General features: G+C 51.3%; 2 protein-coding genes across 4 annotated transcripts in view; one reads left to right on the top strand and one right to left on the bottom strand.

The window, feature by feature from the left end:
* Positions 1-14,096, bottom strand: part of PDE3A (phosphodiesterase 3A) — a 142,329-nt gene that overhangs the window by 6,499 nt on the left and 121,734 nt on the right. For all 3 annotated transcript variants that reach the window (XM_066590728.1, XM_066590729.1, XM_066590730.1), the window contains exons 10-15: positions 12,349-12,460; positions 9,729-9,842; positions 9,383-9,582; positions 8,702-8,905; positions 3,711-3,872; positions 1,940-2,189 (exon numbers count right to left, since the gene is read on the bottom strand). In XM_066590728.1, the coding sequence (XP_066446825.1) occupies positions 1,940-2,189; positions 3,711-3,872; positions 8,702-8,905; positions 9,383-9,582; positions 9,729-9,842; positions 12,349-12,460 (1,042 nt within the window). The remainder of the gene's footprint in view (positions 1-1,939; positions 2,190-3,710; positions 3,873-8,701; positions 8,906-9,382; positions 9,583-9,728; positions 9,843-12,348; positions 12,461-14,096) is intronic.
* LOC136613146 (uncharacterized) lies at positions 4,106-8,300 on the top strand. Its single transcript, XM_066594001.1, has 3 exons — positions 4,106-4,225; positions 4,722-5,442; positions 7,609-8,300. Exons 1-3 carry the CDS (start codon positions 4,106-4,108, stop codon positions 8,298-8,300), a joined length of 1,533 nt encoding a protein of 510 aa, XP_066450098.1.

The following is a 14,096-nucleotide window of genomic DNA, read 5'->3' as shown; positions in this document are numbered from 1 at the left end:
GGAGCTGCACACATAGTGGGGGGACAAAAAGCTGCACATACTAGGGAAGTAGAGTAGCTGCACATACTGGGGAAGGACAAAAGCTGCACATACTAGGGGAGTAGAGTAGCTGCACATACTGGGGAAGGACAAAAGCTGCACATAATGGGGGAAAAGAGGGGCTGCACATACTGGGAGACGAGAGGAGATGGAATAGTAGAGGAGCTGCACATACTTGGGAAGGGAAGGAGCTGCACATAGTTGGGGAGTAGAGGAGTTGCACAAAATGGGAAAGGAAAGGAGCTGCACATACTGGGAGAGGAGCTGAATTCAGTAGGGGAGAGGAGCAGCACAAAGTGGAAGAAAAGCTGCACATACTGTGAGACGAGAGGGGCTGCACATACTGGGGGACAGGGGCTACACATACTGGGGGAGAAGAGGAGATGGAGGAGTAGAGAAGCTGCACATACTGGGGCAGGAGAGGAGCTGCACATAGTGAAAGAGGAAAGGAGATGTATATAGTGAAAAAAGAGAGGAGCTGCACATAGTGGGAGAGGAACTGCACATAGTGGGGTAGAAGAGCTGCACACAGTAGGGGAGGACAGGAGCTGCACATAGTGGGGGAGGAGCTGTACATAGTGGGGGAGGAGAGGGGCTGCACATAGTGGGGGAGAAGAGGGGCTGCACATAGTGGGGGAGAAGAGGAGCTGCATATGCTGGAGCAGGAGAGGAACTCCACATAGGTGAGAAGAGGAGTTGCACATACTAGGGGAGGAAAAGCTGTGCATAAAGGTGGAAGAGAGGAACTGCACATACTGGAGGAGGAGAGGAGTTGCGGACAGTGAGGGAGGAAAAGAGCTGCACATAGTAAGGGAAGAAAGTACCTGCGCATAGTGAGGGAGGAAAGTAGCTGCATATAGTGAGGGAGGATAGGAGCTGCACATACTGGGGCAGGAGAGGAGCTGCCCATACTTAGGAAGGGAAGGAGCTGCACATAGTGGGGGAGTAGAGGAGTTGCACATACTCGGAAGGATGAAAGGTTGAGTCAAACTTGAGCCAGCTACCAGAACCATACGGGGATTGAAATCGCAACCTTCAGGTCGTGAGCAAGAGCTTTGGACTATATTTCTGCTTCCATAACATTCTGCACCACATGAGGCAGAGAGGAGAGGAGCTGTCCTTAGTGGGATAGAAGAGGAGCTGAAAAAACTAGGGGAGGAGAGGAGCTGCGCTTAGTGGGAGAGCAGAGGAGTCACACTTAGTGGAAGGGGAGAGGAGGGGAAGGAGAGAAGCTGCACATACTCGGTGAGAAGAGGAGCTGCACTTAGGGGGAGGAGAAGAGGAGCTGCACTTAGGGGGAGGAGAAGAGGAGCTGCACTTAGGGGGAGGAGAAGAGGAGCTGCACTTAGGGGGAGGAGAAGAGCTGCACTTAAGGGGGAGGAGAGGAGCTGTACTTAAGGGGGAGGAGAGGAGCTGTACTTAAGGGGGAGGAGAGGAACTGTACATACTAACGGAGAACCAATCACAGCAATCTATTGCTGGAGGTGGGGTTCTCAAACCTCACTTACAGCAATAGATGATCTGTCAGTGCAGGGGAAGCCTGTAGCAGCGGCACAGACCAGCAGCTGGAACCCGGACTGCACCTGCAAGGGGAGTATTGCTTTTTTTCCCCCCGATTCGCACACCGGCAAAGAGATGACATCCCTAGGTATTTAAATACCTGCGTATGCCCAATGATAGTCTATGGGCATATTGAACTGCGGACCCACGCGGATTCCGCAATTTAATTATTGGACATGAGGTCCTAAAGGGACCTCATTGAGTTGAGCTATCTGGGGGTTGTCAGACACAGGATGGGGTGGGGGTGGCTAAAGAGGAATGAATGTGGTTTTTCTTAATCCTCCCTGAATTCATCCCCCTTAGGCATCTTTGAAGCAACAGAAGATCTCAGAGGACATACTCGTTAGGTTCTCATGAGGTTCGGGGGTCTCCTCCTCTGTGGTGTCCGTGTCATCGTCTGGCTCATCTGTATCGCTGGACTCGTCGCTGTCCTCTACCCACATCCCCGGCATCAGTCCGGCAGAGTCGTAAGAATGACATAGTGGTCCCACAATGTGAGTTATAAAAGATTCTTGAAGTTTGGCCAATTGAGGAGCCGACCGATCCATGAAGGGGCTTATGGGGAGGCCAAGGCTCGCTTCTTCATCACCCTGAAAAGACAGCAGAGATCAGCAGCTCCTCACTCCTGGGGTCTCAGGAGATCAGTGTTACAGATTCTCTCCCTTTTGGATTGTCAAAGCTCCACCTACATTCTCATCAGTGAAGAAGGCGCTCTGACACTGCAGACAGGTAGGGGATCTGTACATATAGATTTTTTTAATGATTATCTAAGGATTATTTTTTGGATCTTCGGTCCCGTGGACGACATACAGAGACGCAGCTGAAAGAATAGTGAATCTGTTGTAAGGATTAATTTATTGTCACCGGAAAAAAAAACGTCAGCACCCAGGCATCATCACAAACGGAAAACATCAGCACCCAAGCATCATCACGGCCGGAAACCATCAGCATCTGATAATCATCCCGAATAGAAACCATGAGCACCCTAGCATCATCACGAATGGAAACCATCAGCACCCTAGCATCATCACGAATAAAAACCATCAGCATTAAAGCATCATCACAAATAGAAACCAGAAGCATCCAGGCATCATCAAGAATGGAAACTATCAGCATTAAAGCATCATCACAAATGGAAACCAGCAGCATCTAGGCATCATCACGAATGGAAACTATCAGCACCCTGGGATCATCGCGAATTGAAACCATCACCACCCAGGCATCATCGTGAATGGAAACCATCAGCATTCAGGCATCATCACGACTGGAAACTATCAGCATCCAAGCATCATCACAAATGGAAACCATCAGCACCCGGGCATCATTACGAATGGAAATGGAAACAATCAGCATGCAAGCATAATCGAAAATGGAAACTATCAGCACCTGGACATCATCACAACGGGAGCCCAGGGGCACCCGAGTATCATCACAAATGGAAACCATCAGCACCTATGCATCATCACGACTGAAACCCACCAACACCTGGGCATCATGACGACCAGAAACCATCAGCACCCGGGCATCATCATGAATGGAAACCATCAGCACCCAAGCATCATCACGAATGCAGCACATCCTCAGGACCAGGACATCCTCAGGACCAGGAAATCTTCAAAACTAGGCAGGAGCTCATCTAGTTTCTGTGTTATTAAAACTTCTCTCCCTTTAATTCATGAAAATAGGAAATTAAGGACGGCGCTTACAATTCCAAAATGGAGAAAGCAGAGACAGAAACTGAAAACCTCTCCTAGTTCTGCTCACACAGCTGAGACTTGTTGCAGCTCACAGAGGATTGTCTAGACGGGATACAACTTTAGCACTCTCTCACCTGTGATACGTAAGAGGTTTTTTAGCCTCCAGAGAAACAACGTCTACATTCACTGACAGCAAGCAGAGAAATTTTCATTTTGCTCTGATGAAGCTACATTTACCCTAGACCTTAACCCCTGAGTTCCTGGAGAAGACATGCTAGCTGGAGACTGATTTATGCCATGTGATACATTTTAATAGAAGATTTGGGGAAATTCCAGAGTCTTGGCTTATAACAGAGAGCAATCTGAGAGGGTCTGAAGGGACACTGACATCTTATTCAATAAAGCCACAGGCACCTGCTCATAAAACTCATTGACGATGCCTTCCGTCCACTTCAGGTGGAGCTCCTTGCACTTTGCGGGTCCATTGATGTCGGCCAGCTTAATGCACATCTGACACACCAATAATCGGTCATTCTCATTCGACCAGTCAATACCCGGGCCAACGTCTTCATTCACCTGCAGGAAGGAGTATGTTAAGAGGCGGAGAGTGGAAGGGAGAAAGGCGGATGACAATGATGACGATGACGGGAGGGAGGCAGGAGAAACAGGATGATGAAGGGGGGAAGGCAGGAGAAAGACGGAAGGGAGGAAGGCAGAGGACAATGGCGGGAGATGGAGAATGGGCAGAAAGCGGAGGACGACGACGGGAGATTGGCTAAAGACGACGACGGGAGGGAGGAAGGCAGAGGATGACGACGGGAAGGAGGCAGAAGACGACGACGGGAAGGACAGAAGCGGAGGAGGACGACGACGATGGGAGGGAGGCGGAGGAGGACGACGATGGGAGGGAGGCGGAGGAGGAAGGGAGGGTAGGAGGTGAACGACGACGACATGAGGGAGTCGGAGGAGGAAGGGAGGGTAGGAGGTGCAGGATGACGACGGGAGGGAGGTAGGAGGAGCAGGAGGATGACGAGAGGAAGGTGGGAAGAGCAGGAGGATGACGAAAGGAAGGAGGACATCAAGAGGGAGACGAGAGGAGCAGGACGACAAGAGGGAGACGAGAGGAGCAGAAGGATAACGGAAGGGAGGCGGGAGAAAAAGGAGGACGACGGGAGGGAGGCGAAGGTGAAAGGGAGGAGGAGGATGACAGGAGGGAGACATAGGATGACAGGAGGGAGCAAATGTCGACAACGGGAGGGAGGAGGACTACAACAGGAATAAGGCGGAGAAGGAAGGGAGGGAGGTGGAGGACAACCAGAGGGAGGTTGAAGACGATGACGGGAGGTAGGCAGAGAAGGAAGGGAGGGAGGCGGAGGATGACGATGGGAGGAAGGAAGGTGGAGGTCGAGGATGGGAGGGAGAAAGGCAGAGTTCGAGGATGGGAGGGAGGCAGAGGATGGGAGGGAAGCAGAGGACGAGGATGGGAGGGAGGCAGAGGATGGGAGGGCGGCGGAGAACGAGGATGGGAGGGCGGCGGAGGACGAGGATGGGAGGGCGGCGGAGGACGAGGATGGGAGGGCGGCGGAGGACGAGGATGGGAGGGCGGCGGAGGACGAGGATAAGAAGGAAAGGAGGCGGAGAACGACGGGAGAAAGGGAGGTGGAGTACGATGACAGGAGAGGGAGACAAGAGGAGCAGAAGGATGACAGGAAGGAGGTGGGAGAAGCAGGACGACAACGAGAGGGAGGAAGGCGGAGGATGAAGGGAAGGAGGAAGGCGGAGGACGACGAAGGGAGGCAGAGGATGACAGGAGCGTGGCGGAGAATGACAATAGGGAGACGAAGGACGACAATGGGAGGAAGGAGGACTACGACGGGAATGAGGCGAAGGAGGAAGGGAGGGAGGCAGAGGATGACGATGGGAGGGCCAAAGGCGGAAGATGAGGATGGGAAGGAGGCAGAGGACGAGGATAGGAGGGAAGCGGAGGACGAGGATGGGAGGGAGGCGGAGGACGAGGATGGGAGGGAGGCGGAGGACGAGGATGGGAGGGAGGCAGAGGATGGGAGGGAGGCAGAGGACAAGGATGGGAGGGAGGCAGAGGACAAGGATGGGAGGGAGGTGGAACATGATGACAGGAGAAAGAGAGGCGAAGGACCATGACAGGGCAAAGGGAGGCGAAGGACGACGATGAAAGGAAGGGAGGTGGAAGAGGACGACAGGAGAAAGGGAGGCGGAGGACGGGTGGGAGGCGGAGGATGACGATGGAAGGTAGACAGAGAACAAAGACAGGAGAAGATGATGACGACAACGGGAGAAAGGGAGGCGGAGGACGACGACGGGAAGGAGAAAGGCGGAGGATGACGACAGAAGGGAGGCAGAGGACGCTGATGACAGGAGGAAGGGAGAGTAGGAGGTAGAGAATGACAACAGGGGGGAGGCAGAGGATGCTGATGGGAGGAAGGGAGGCGGAGGACGACCACAGGTGAAATGGAGGCGGAAGACGACGACGGGAGAGAGGGAGGTGGAGTACGATGACAGGAGAGGGAGACAAGAGGAGCAGAAGGATGACAGGAAGGAGGTGGGAGAAGCAGGACGACAACGAGAGGGAGGAAGGCGGAGGATGAAGGGAAGGAGGAAGGCGGAGGACGACGAAGGGAGGCAGAGGATGACAGGAGCGTGGCGGAGAATGACAATAGGGAGGCGAAGGACGACAATGGGAGGAAGGAGGACTACGACGGGAATGAGGTGAAGGAGGAAGGGAGGGAGGCAGAGGATGACGATGGGAGGGCCAAAGGCGGAAGATGAGGATGGGAGGGAGGCAGAGGATGAGGATGGGAGGGAAGCGGAGGACGAGGATGGGAGGGAGGCGGAGGACAAGGATGGGAGGGAGGTGGAACATGATGACAGGAGAAAGAGAGGCGAAGGACCACGACAGGACAAAGGGAGGCGAAGGACGACGATGAAAGGAAGGAAGGTGGAGGAGGACGACAGGAGAAAGGGAGGCGGAGGACGGGTGGGAGGCGGAGGATGACGATGGAAGGTAGACAGAGAACAAAGACAGGAGAAGACGATGACGACAACGGGAGAAATGGAGGCGGAGGATGACGACAGGAGGAAGGGAGAGTAGGAGGTGGAGAATGACAACAGGGGGGAGGCAGAGGACGACCACAGGTGAAATGGAGGCGGAGGACGACGACGGGAGAGAGGGAGGAGGCGGAGGACGACGACGGGAGAGAGGGAGGAGGCGGAGGACGACGACGGGAGAGAGGGAGGAGGCGGAGGACGACGACGGGAGAGAGGGAGGAGGCGGAGGACGACGCCGGGAGAGAGGGAGGAGGCGGAGGACGACGCCGGGAGAGAGGGAGGAGGCGGAGGACGACGCCGGGAGAGAGGGAGGAGGCGGAGGACGACGCCGGGAGAGAGGGAGGAGGCGGAGGACGACGCCGGGAGAGAGGGAGGAGGCGGAGGACGACGCCGGGAGAGAGGGAGGAGGCGGAGGACGACGCCGGGAGAGAGGGAGGAGGCGGAGGACGACGCCGGGAGAGAGGGAGGAGGCGGAGGACGACGCCGGGAGAGAGGGAGGAGGCGGAGGACGACGCCGGGAGAGAGGGAGGAGGCGGAGGACGACGCCGGGAGAGAGGGAGGAGGCGGAGGACGACGCCGGGAGAGAGGGAGGAGGCGGAGGACGACGCCGGGAGAGAGGGAGGAGGCGGAGGACGACGCCGGGAGAGAGGGAGGAGGCGGAGGACGACGCCGGGAGAGAGGGAGGAGGCGGAGGACGACGCCGGGAGAGAGGGAGGAGGCGGAGGACGACGCCGGGAGAGAGGGAGGAGGCGGAGGACGACGCCGGGAGAGAGGGAGGAGGCGGAGGACGACGCCGGGAGAGAGGGAGGAGGCGGAGGACGACGCCGGGAGAGAGGGAGGAGGCGGAGGACGACGCCGGGAGAGAGGGAGGAGGCGGAGGACGACGCCGGGAGAGAGGGAGGAGGCGGAGGACGACGACGGGAGAGAGGAAGGAGGCGGAGGACGACGACGGGAGAGAGGGAGGAGGCGGAGGACGACGACGGGAGAGAGGGAGGAGGAGGAGGAGGACGACGACGGGAGGAAGGCGGAGGATGACAACGGGAGGGAGGAAATGGGGGAGGTGGAGGACGATGACGGGAGGGAGGAAGGCGGAGGAAATGCGGGAGGTTGAGGACGACGACGGGAGGTAGGCAACGAGGATGATAGGAGGGAGGAAGGCAGAGGACGACGACAGGAGGGGGCGGAGGATGATGATGGGAAGAAGGGAGGCGGATGACGCTGACGACAGGAGGGAGGCGGAGGACAGGAGGGAGGCGGGAGGAGCAGGAGGACAAAGAGCGGGAGGAAGGAGGACAACAAGAGGAAGACAAGAGGAGCAGGAGGACAACAAAAGGGAGACAAGAGGAGCAGGAGGACAACAAGAGGGAGACGAGAGGAGCAGGAGGACAACAGGAGGGAGACGAGAGGAGCAGGAGGACAACAAGAGAGAGACGAGAGGAGCAGGAGGACAACAAGAGAGAGACGAGAGGAGCAGGAGGACAACAAGAGGGAGACGAGAGGAGGAGGAGGACAACAAGAGGGAGACGAGAGGAGGAGGAGGACAACAAGAGGGAGACGAGAGGAGGAGGAGGACAACAAGAGGGAGACGAGAGGAGCAGGAGGACAACAAGAGGGAGACGAGAGGAGCAGGAGGACAACAAGAGGGAGATGAGAGGAGGAGAACATCAAGAGGGAGATGAGAGGAGGAGAACATCAAGAAGGAGACAAGAGGAGCAGGATATCAAGAGGAGCAGGACATCAAGGAGACAAGAGGAGCAGGACATCAAGAGGGAGACAAGAGGAGCAGGATATCAAGAGGAGCAGGACATCAAGGAGACAAGAGGAGCAGGACATCAAGAGGGAGACAAGAGGAGCAGGACATCAAGAGGGAGACAAGAGGAGCAGGACATCAAGAGGGAGACAAGAGGAGCAGAAAGATGAAGGGAGGGAGGAGGGATAAGCAGGAGGATGACAAGAAGGACAAGGGAGGAGCAGGAGGACAACAAGAGGGAGAAGGGAGGAGCAGGAGGACGACAAGAAGGACATAGGAGCAGGGGGATGTCATGAAGGACATGGGACGAGCAAGTAGACAATAAGAAGGACACAGGAGGTGCAGAAGGACGACAAGAAGGAGGAGCAGAAGCACAACAAGATGGAGGAGCAGAAGGACGAAATGAGGGAGATGGGAGGAGCAGAAGGACGAAATGAGGGAGATGGGAGGAGCAGAAGGATGACCAGAGGGAGATGAGAGGAGCAGAAGGACGACAAGTGGGAGTCAGGGGATGTAATTGTTGCTGACACCAGGAGGGTAAAGGAACTCATCATCAAAACTCACTACTGACCTTTGTATTGAACTCTGCCAGGAAATCAAAGTGCTTCTTGAGGTCAGTGGCCAAAATCGCCTCAATCACCAGGAAGCGAAACCTCTTAAACTCCATGTGGTCTAAGTTGACTAAGAAGTTATATTCAGGCCTGGAGAGAAAGAGGTTCCAGGCGGCAGCAGCGTGGTGGTTCTCCAAAACTGACCGGTCATTATATAGAACTGCCTGGAAAATGAGGAGTCTGGTCATCCACATGTAGGAGATATACCTATACAATATGGCCCCTCCCATGCTATACTATACAATGTAACGCCTCATGATATAAAATATAGCACCTCACACAGTACTGCAATATACTGTGTATGCAAGTCCCTCCCACTATTATTTATTTGATAGCCTCTTCCACAGTATTATAAATTACGATAAAGCCCCTCCCATGATATAATTTATAATGCAGTCCCCACCCACATTATTATAATTTAACATGAAACCCCTCCCATTATCAATTATATGGGAGTCATTCTCAATGCATAATTAATTATGTACCACCTCCCATATTACTAGCATTATAAATGTTGGCCCTCCTACATTAACATAATTTGGCCCCTCCAATTACCATTTATAATGTAACCCCTTCCACAGTACAATTTATAACGTAGCCTGTACTGCCCACTGCAGAGATATCAGGGCTGGCTCTCTTACCTGGGGGGCATTGGTAGCTACGAGGAAGGCGTTGGTTCTTCCCGGATGGTCATAGTCGTGCATGGCGGCGGCTACGTAGAGCGCCATCAGCTCTAAGGACGGTATATTACCTGCTAAACATCCATACGTCTCTTCAGATGGATTGTACGTCTTAGAGAAGACATATCCCATGTGGCCATGTGTGATCCCGCTGTCCGAATCTGCGGGAGAGATGATAAAGGACTTTACACTTCAATGCAGTCAAACAGCTGCCTGGTAGTCAGGCCCTGCCCCCGTCACCACCAGAAAGGTGATATATAGTATAATGTGAGGGTCTTCCTGCAGAGGCATGACAGGGTGGCAGTACCGGAGTCACTGGCAGAACTGTGGTCGGTCACCATGGTCTGGAGCCCGGGGATGGCCTGAGTGCTCAGATACCACACTGCGTGCAAGACGTCGGTGGCGTGAATACGGTTATGATCTGAAAAACACAAGGTAGGAAAGAAGTCAATGATTCTGCCCCCACAAAGTGGGTGTGGCTTAGCTAGAGGGGATGCCTCAGAGAGGTCTACCATAATTTCTGTCAGACACTGGCATAAAATATGGCATTAATCAACGGACCTCATCACTTGCACACACACCGCCAAAAGGCACGCCAAATTACCAGGATGACTGCAGCTCATAGAGATTTTTCGCATCTCACTCCAATGAGTAAGATGCACCGTAGGAAACACCCCACGAAGATGAGCCACCTCTGTCACCTGGGGGTCACACCCTGCGACTACAGTCACTACTCATCTCTAATGCAGCTGCACAATAACTGCAATCACTCCCATCATCCCTGACCGCAGGAGCTCACAATCTAATCTCCATATCACACGCAACATAGCACTCCCATCATCCCTGACCCCAGGAGCTCACAATCAAATCTCCATATCACACGCAATGTATCACTTCTCTCATGGATTGACGGTTCCGAGTGCTCCTGCCACTATCAATTTGTCACGGCTGCGCCTTGATCGATCACCCTAGCAGTATTGCAAGCGTGGAGTCGTTAGAATACAGGTGGATCTGTACCCAGCTTTCCCAGGCTTCTGCATGCATGCAGACCGGAAGGTCAGATCACCCCTGCTCCGTTCTAACGAATCAGTGCTTTGCAATATCCACACATATACATGCTGCCACCACCAGCTTGTTACAACATCCAGTAAGCTGGAACCCAGACTATGAATTATGAACGTAATCTTCTGAGTTAGAAATTCGCATTAAAACGGACAAGCCTGACTAATAAATGTATTTATAAAAACACTAGTGATGATATATATATATATATATATATATATATATATATATATATATATATATTACACATACATACATACACACACATACACACACACACACACAAAAAGGTTGTTACAAGGGAGTATAAGTGTATAAGTGTACACAGGTATATACGCAAGACAGCATTTTAAAAACAATCAGGAAGAAATTAAAAGAAAGATACAGGATTAGGATATCGGTCCAATGTTCCAATACGTGCAGAGTCACTGAAGCGAATGGGATAGAGTGGAGCTGAGGGCGTACCTCTGTATTCTGACAATTTCTATCTGTGGAGTCTCAAATTATAAAGGGTTCCCCTGAACACACCTTCCTCCCGTCCCCTCTGAGGTCATTTGGAGAGAGGTGGGTGGGATTCGTACGAGCTCTGAAAAAATCATAATTCCCAATTGCAGTGATATCTCGGCAGGAGGGCCTCCAATCGGGAATACAGGCCCGGGATATTTGTAGTCATGATTTTATCTATTCATTGGTATCAAGCGTGACACGTAAATTATGCCCAGTTACACAGATATGCTATATTGGGGTGATACTGAGCTTGAAAATCAACATGTGATGATGCGTTTTGTTCAGCTGACCCGTCCGATTCTGAAAATATAATTCATATCAGGCTGGGACCGTCAACCCAGCCATAGATGAATGAGCTTCCAAAGACTTTATTAACAGGCGAGAGATTCAAATAATGCAATTTTGTCATGCAAACTCTAGCTAAAGGCTCATTTACACGCAAAGACAATCTTTCAAAGAATTGAAAGACTGACAGTTTAGCATCATTTTGCATTAGGTATTAATGAGCACTAATGTCTATTAACACTTTATCAGCTTCATTTACATTCAAATGAGCCTCCTGGAGCTGCTTGCAGAACTCAGCAGGTGATCTGAGCTCTACAATCAGCTCCTTCATTCTCACATGGGCTGTCAACTACATACAATGTAATCAACTCTTCCCATGCAAGACACAGCGTGTGATTTGTGTTATCTACTCTCCGGCTGAATAGTGGATTTTAAGCTCACCTTAAAATCATTGTTCAGCCGAAGAGTAAACGATGGGAGCATTTACACGCAATGATTATCACTCCTATGCCATTGTTTTAACAAATTGTGAGTGATAATCGTTGCATGTAAATGGACCTTAAGCAGACATTTGGAGTCAGGAGGCTTGAGGAAAATGGGGCTTATTTACATCACAGATAAGGTGGAATAATACAATTATCTTTCTAAAGGCAACATCCAGCAGGCAGGGGGGTGACTAAGCATCTACCTGTCACTAGCTAGTTTTTTATATATATCTTATAAATCGAAAAACCTGGGCAGATGCGAATTAATCTTTCCCAGTATCCTGAGTGGCAAGTTGCTATGGATAGTTGGGTGACACTTTATCAATATCTCTATATCACAAGTCCAATCATCTCTGACCCCAGGAGCTCACAATCTAATCCTCCCATCGCACACAATGTATCACTCTCATCATCCCTGACCCCAGGAGCTCACAATTCAATCCCCCCATCAGACACAATGCATCACTACCATCATTCCTGACCCCAGGAGCTCACAATCTAATCTCCATATCACACACAATGTATCACTTTCATCCTCCCTGACCCTCCTGGTGATGAGTGCCCTTCGCAGGCCGATGCTGTACTCACAGGGGATGTCGCGGTATCCGTTCTCCAGCACGTGAAAATAGTTCATGAATTCCTTCAGTGGAATCTTGAACGTCTCCAGCAGATTCATATCATCAAACAGCCGATACGACATCTGCAGGGAGAAGCAGAGCGCAGTGAGCGGCCGCACTCAAGTCACACACGGAGCAGCATCAGGATGTTCCAGAGAAGATGCAGCAAGAACCAGCTACACTGAGCAGACACAAACAAGAGAGGAAGAGACAATTGACTGCAGCTCTGGAAGTGACACAGGATGTAACAGCAGAATATCTTCAAAAAAGTAAAGAAGGTGGACCCAGGAAACTACAGGCCTGTGAGCCTGACTTCTATACTGGGAAAGATCTGTGAACAAATTATTAAACAGCATGTAAGCAAGTACTTGGATGAGAATGGAGTGATTAACCGGAGCCAGCATGGGTTTGTAACACAGAAGTCATGCCAGACAAATCTAATTTCCTTCTATGACAGAATCACCGACTGGGTTGACGATGGAAATGCGGTGGATATAGTTATATATATGTGGATATATCTTGACTTTAGTAAAGCATTTGACAAAGTATCTCATACCATACTTTAAAAAAAAAAAAAAAAAGACCAAATATGGGAATGACAAAGCTACTGTTAGGCCTCTTTCACACAGGCGACAGAGATATCTCTGCAACTAAATCGATTTAGTCACAGTGATATCGCAGCTGTGTTCTGTACGATATCGCTGTGTTTTCTCACTGCGATTTTGTGGCACTACACATGCGCTCTTTTGCCAGGATTTTCAGGGGGGCTTGAAATATAAGCCCTAACCCAAAATAAGTCCTTGGTACATACAAAAAACAACAATAATACATTACCTAACAGGCGCCGTCCGTTCCACTGCACTTGTCTGCCATTTTTAGACGTTGCTTCGTGGTCAGGGGGGTTGTGAATCCCGCCTCCAGGAAGTGCTAACTCTGATTGGCTCTTGAGCCAGCCAATGAATGCAGCCATTCATTGCGATGCCTGTGATTCGTTCATCGAGCGCTGTAGTGATTGGCTGGCTACTGTGCTTGAGAGTCAATTATAGCCAGCTTTCTGAAGGCGGGATTTACGAACCCCCTGACCAGGAAGCAGTGGCTGAAGACTACAAACAAGTGCCGTGGGAAACATGGGCTACAAAATATTGCAAATCACAGCTGTATAGAGCATGCTATGACTTTTTTCTCACAATGTAGCAGCCTACAAAACATTACTAATGTGAAGGAACCCATTGGAAAGCATGGGCTCCACATACATGCGATTTATAGTGCTGTTGCAAAGCGAAAAAATGATGGATTCACAACTGGCTGAGTGATCGTACTCAAGAAGTGGTCATAAATGGCTGTACATCCAAGTGGGAGAATGTATCAAGTGGGGTACCACAAGGCTCTGTCCTAGGCCCAGTGTTGGTCAACATTTTTATAAAGGATCTGGAGGAGGGAATTGATGGAAAACTGATTTGCCGTTGACACAAAGCTTGGATGGATAGCTAACACTAGGGAAGAGAGAGAGAGAGGATTCAAAAAGATCTGGAAAAGCTTGAACATTAGGCGGAGACAACGAGAAATGCAAAGTCTTACATCTGGGCAAGAAAAATGAAAGAAGCTCATATAGAATGGGAGGAATTGGGCCAAGCAGCAGCACATGTGAAAAAGACTTGGGTATACTAATAGATCACTGACTGAACATGAGTCAACAATGTGAAGCAGCAGCCAAAAAGG

The sequence above is a fragment of the Eleutherodactylus coqui genome, chromosome 2 (assembly GCF_035609145.1).
Source record: "Eleutherodactylus coqui strain aEleCoq1 chromosome 2, aEleCoq1.hap1, whole genome shotgun sequence".
NCBI lineage: Eukaryota > Metazoa > Chordata > Amphibia > Anura > Eleutherodactylidae > Eleutherodactylus > Eleutherodactylus coqui.
Note: the sequence above shows the minus strand (reverse complement) of the source record. Positions and strands in the feature narration are given on the sequence as shown.

What these genes read in the sequence shown, in the direction of transcription:
- LOC136613146 (XM_066594001.1), top strand. Translation starts at nt 4,106, where the DNA reads ATGACGACGGGAAGGAGGCAGAAGACGACGACGGGAAGGACAGAAGCG. An exon ending in AGGCGGAGGAGGAAGGGAGG is followed by an intron (nt 4,226 to 4,721) that starts GTAGGAGGTGAA and finishes GGAGGGAGAAAG; the next exon opens with GCAGAGTTCGAGGATGGGAG. An exon ending in TGATGACAGGAGAAAGAGAG is followed by an intron (nt 5,443 to 7,608) that starts GCGAAGGACCAT and finishes CGCTGACGACAG; the next exon opens with GAGGGAGGCGGAGGACAGGA.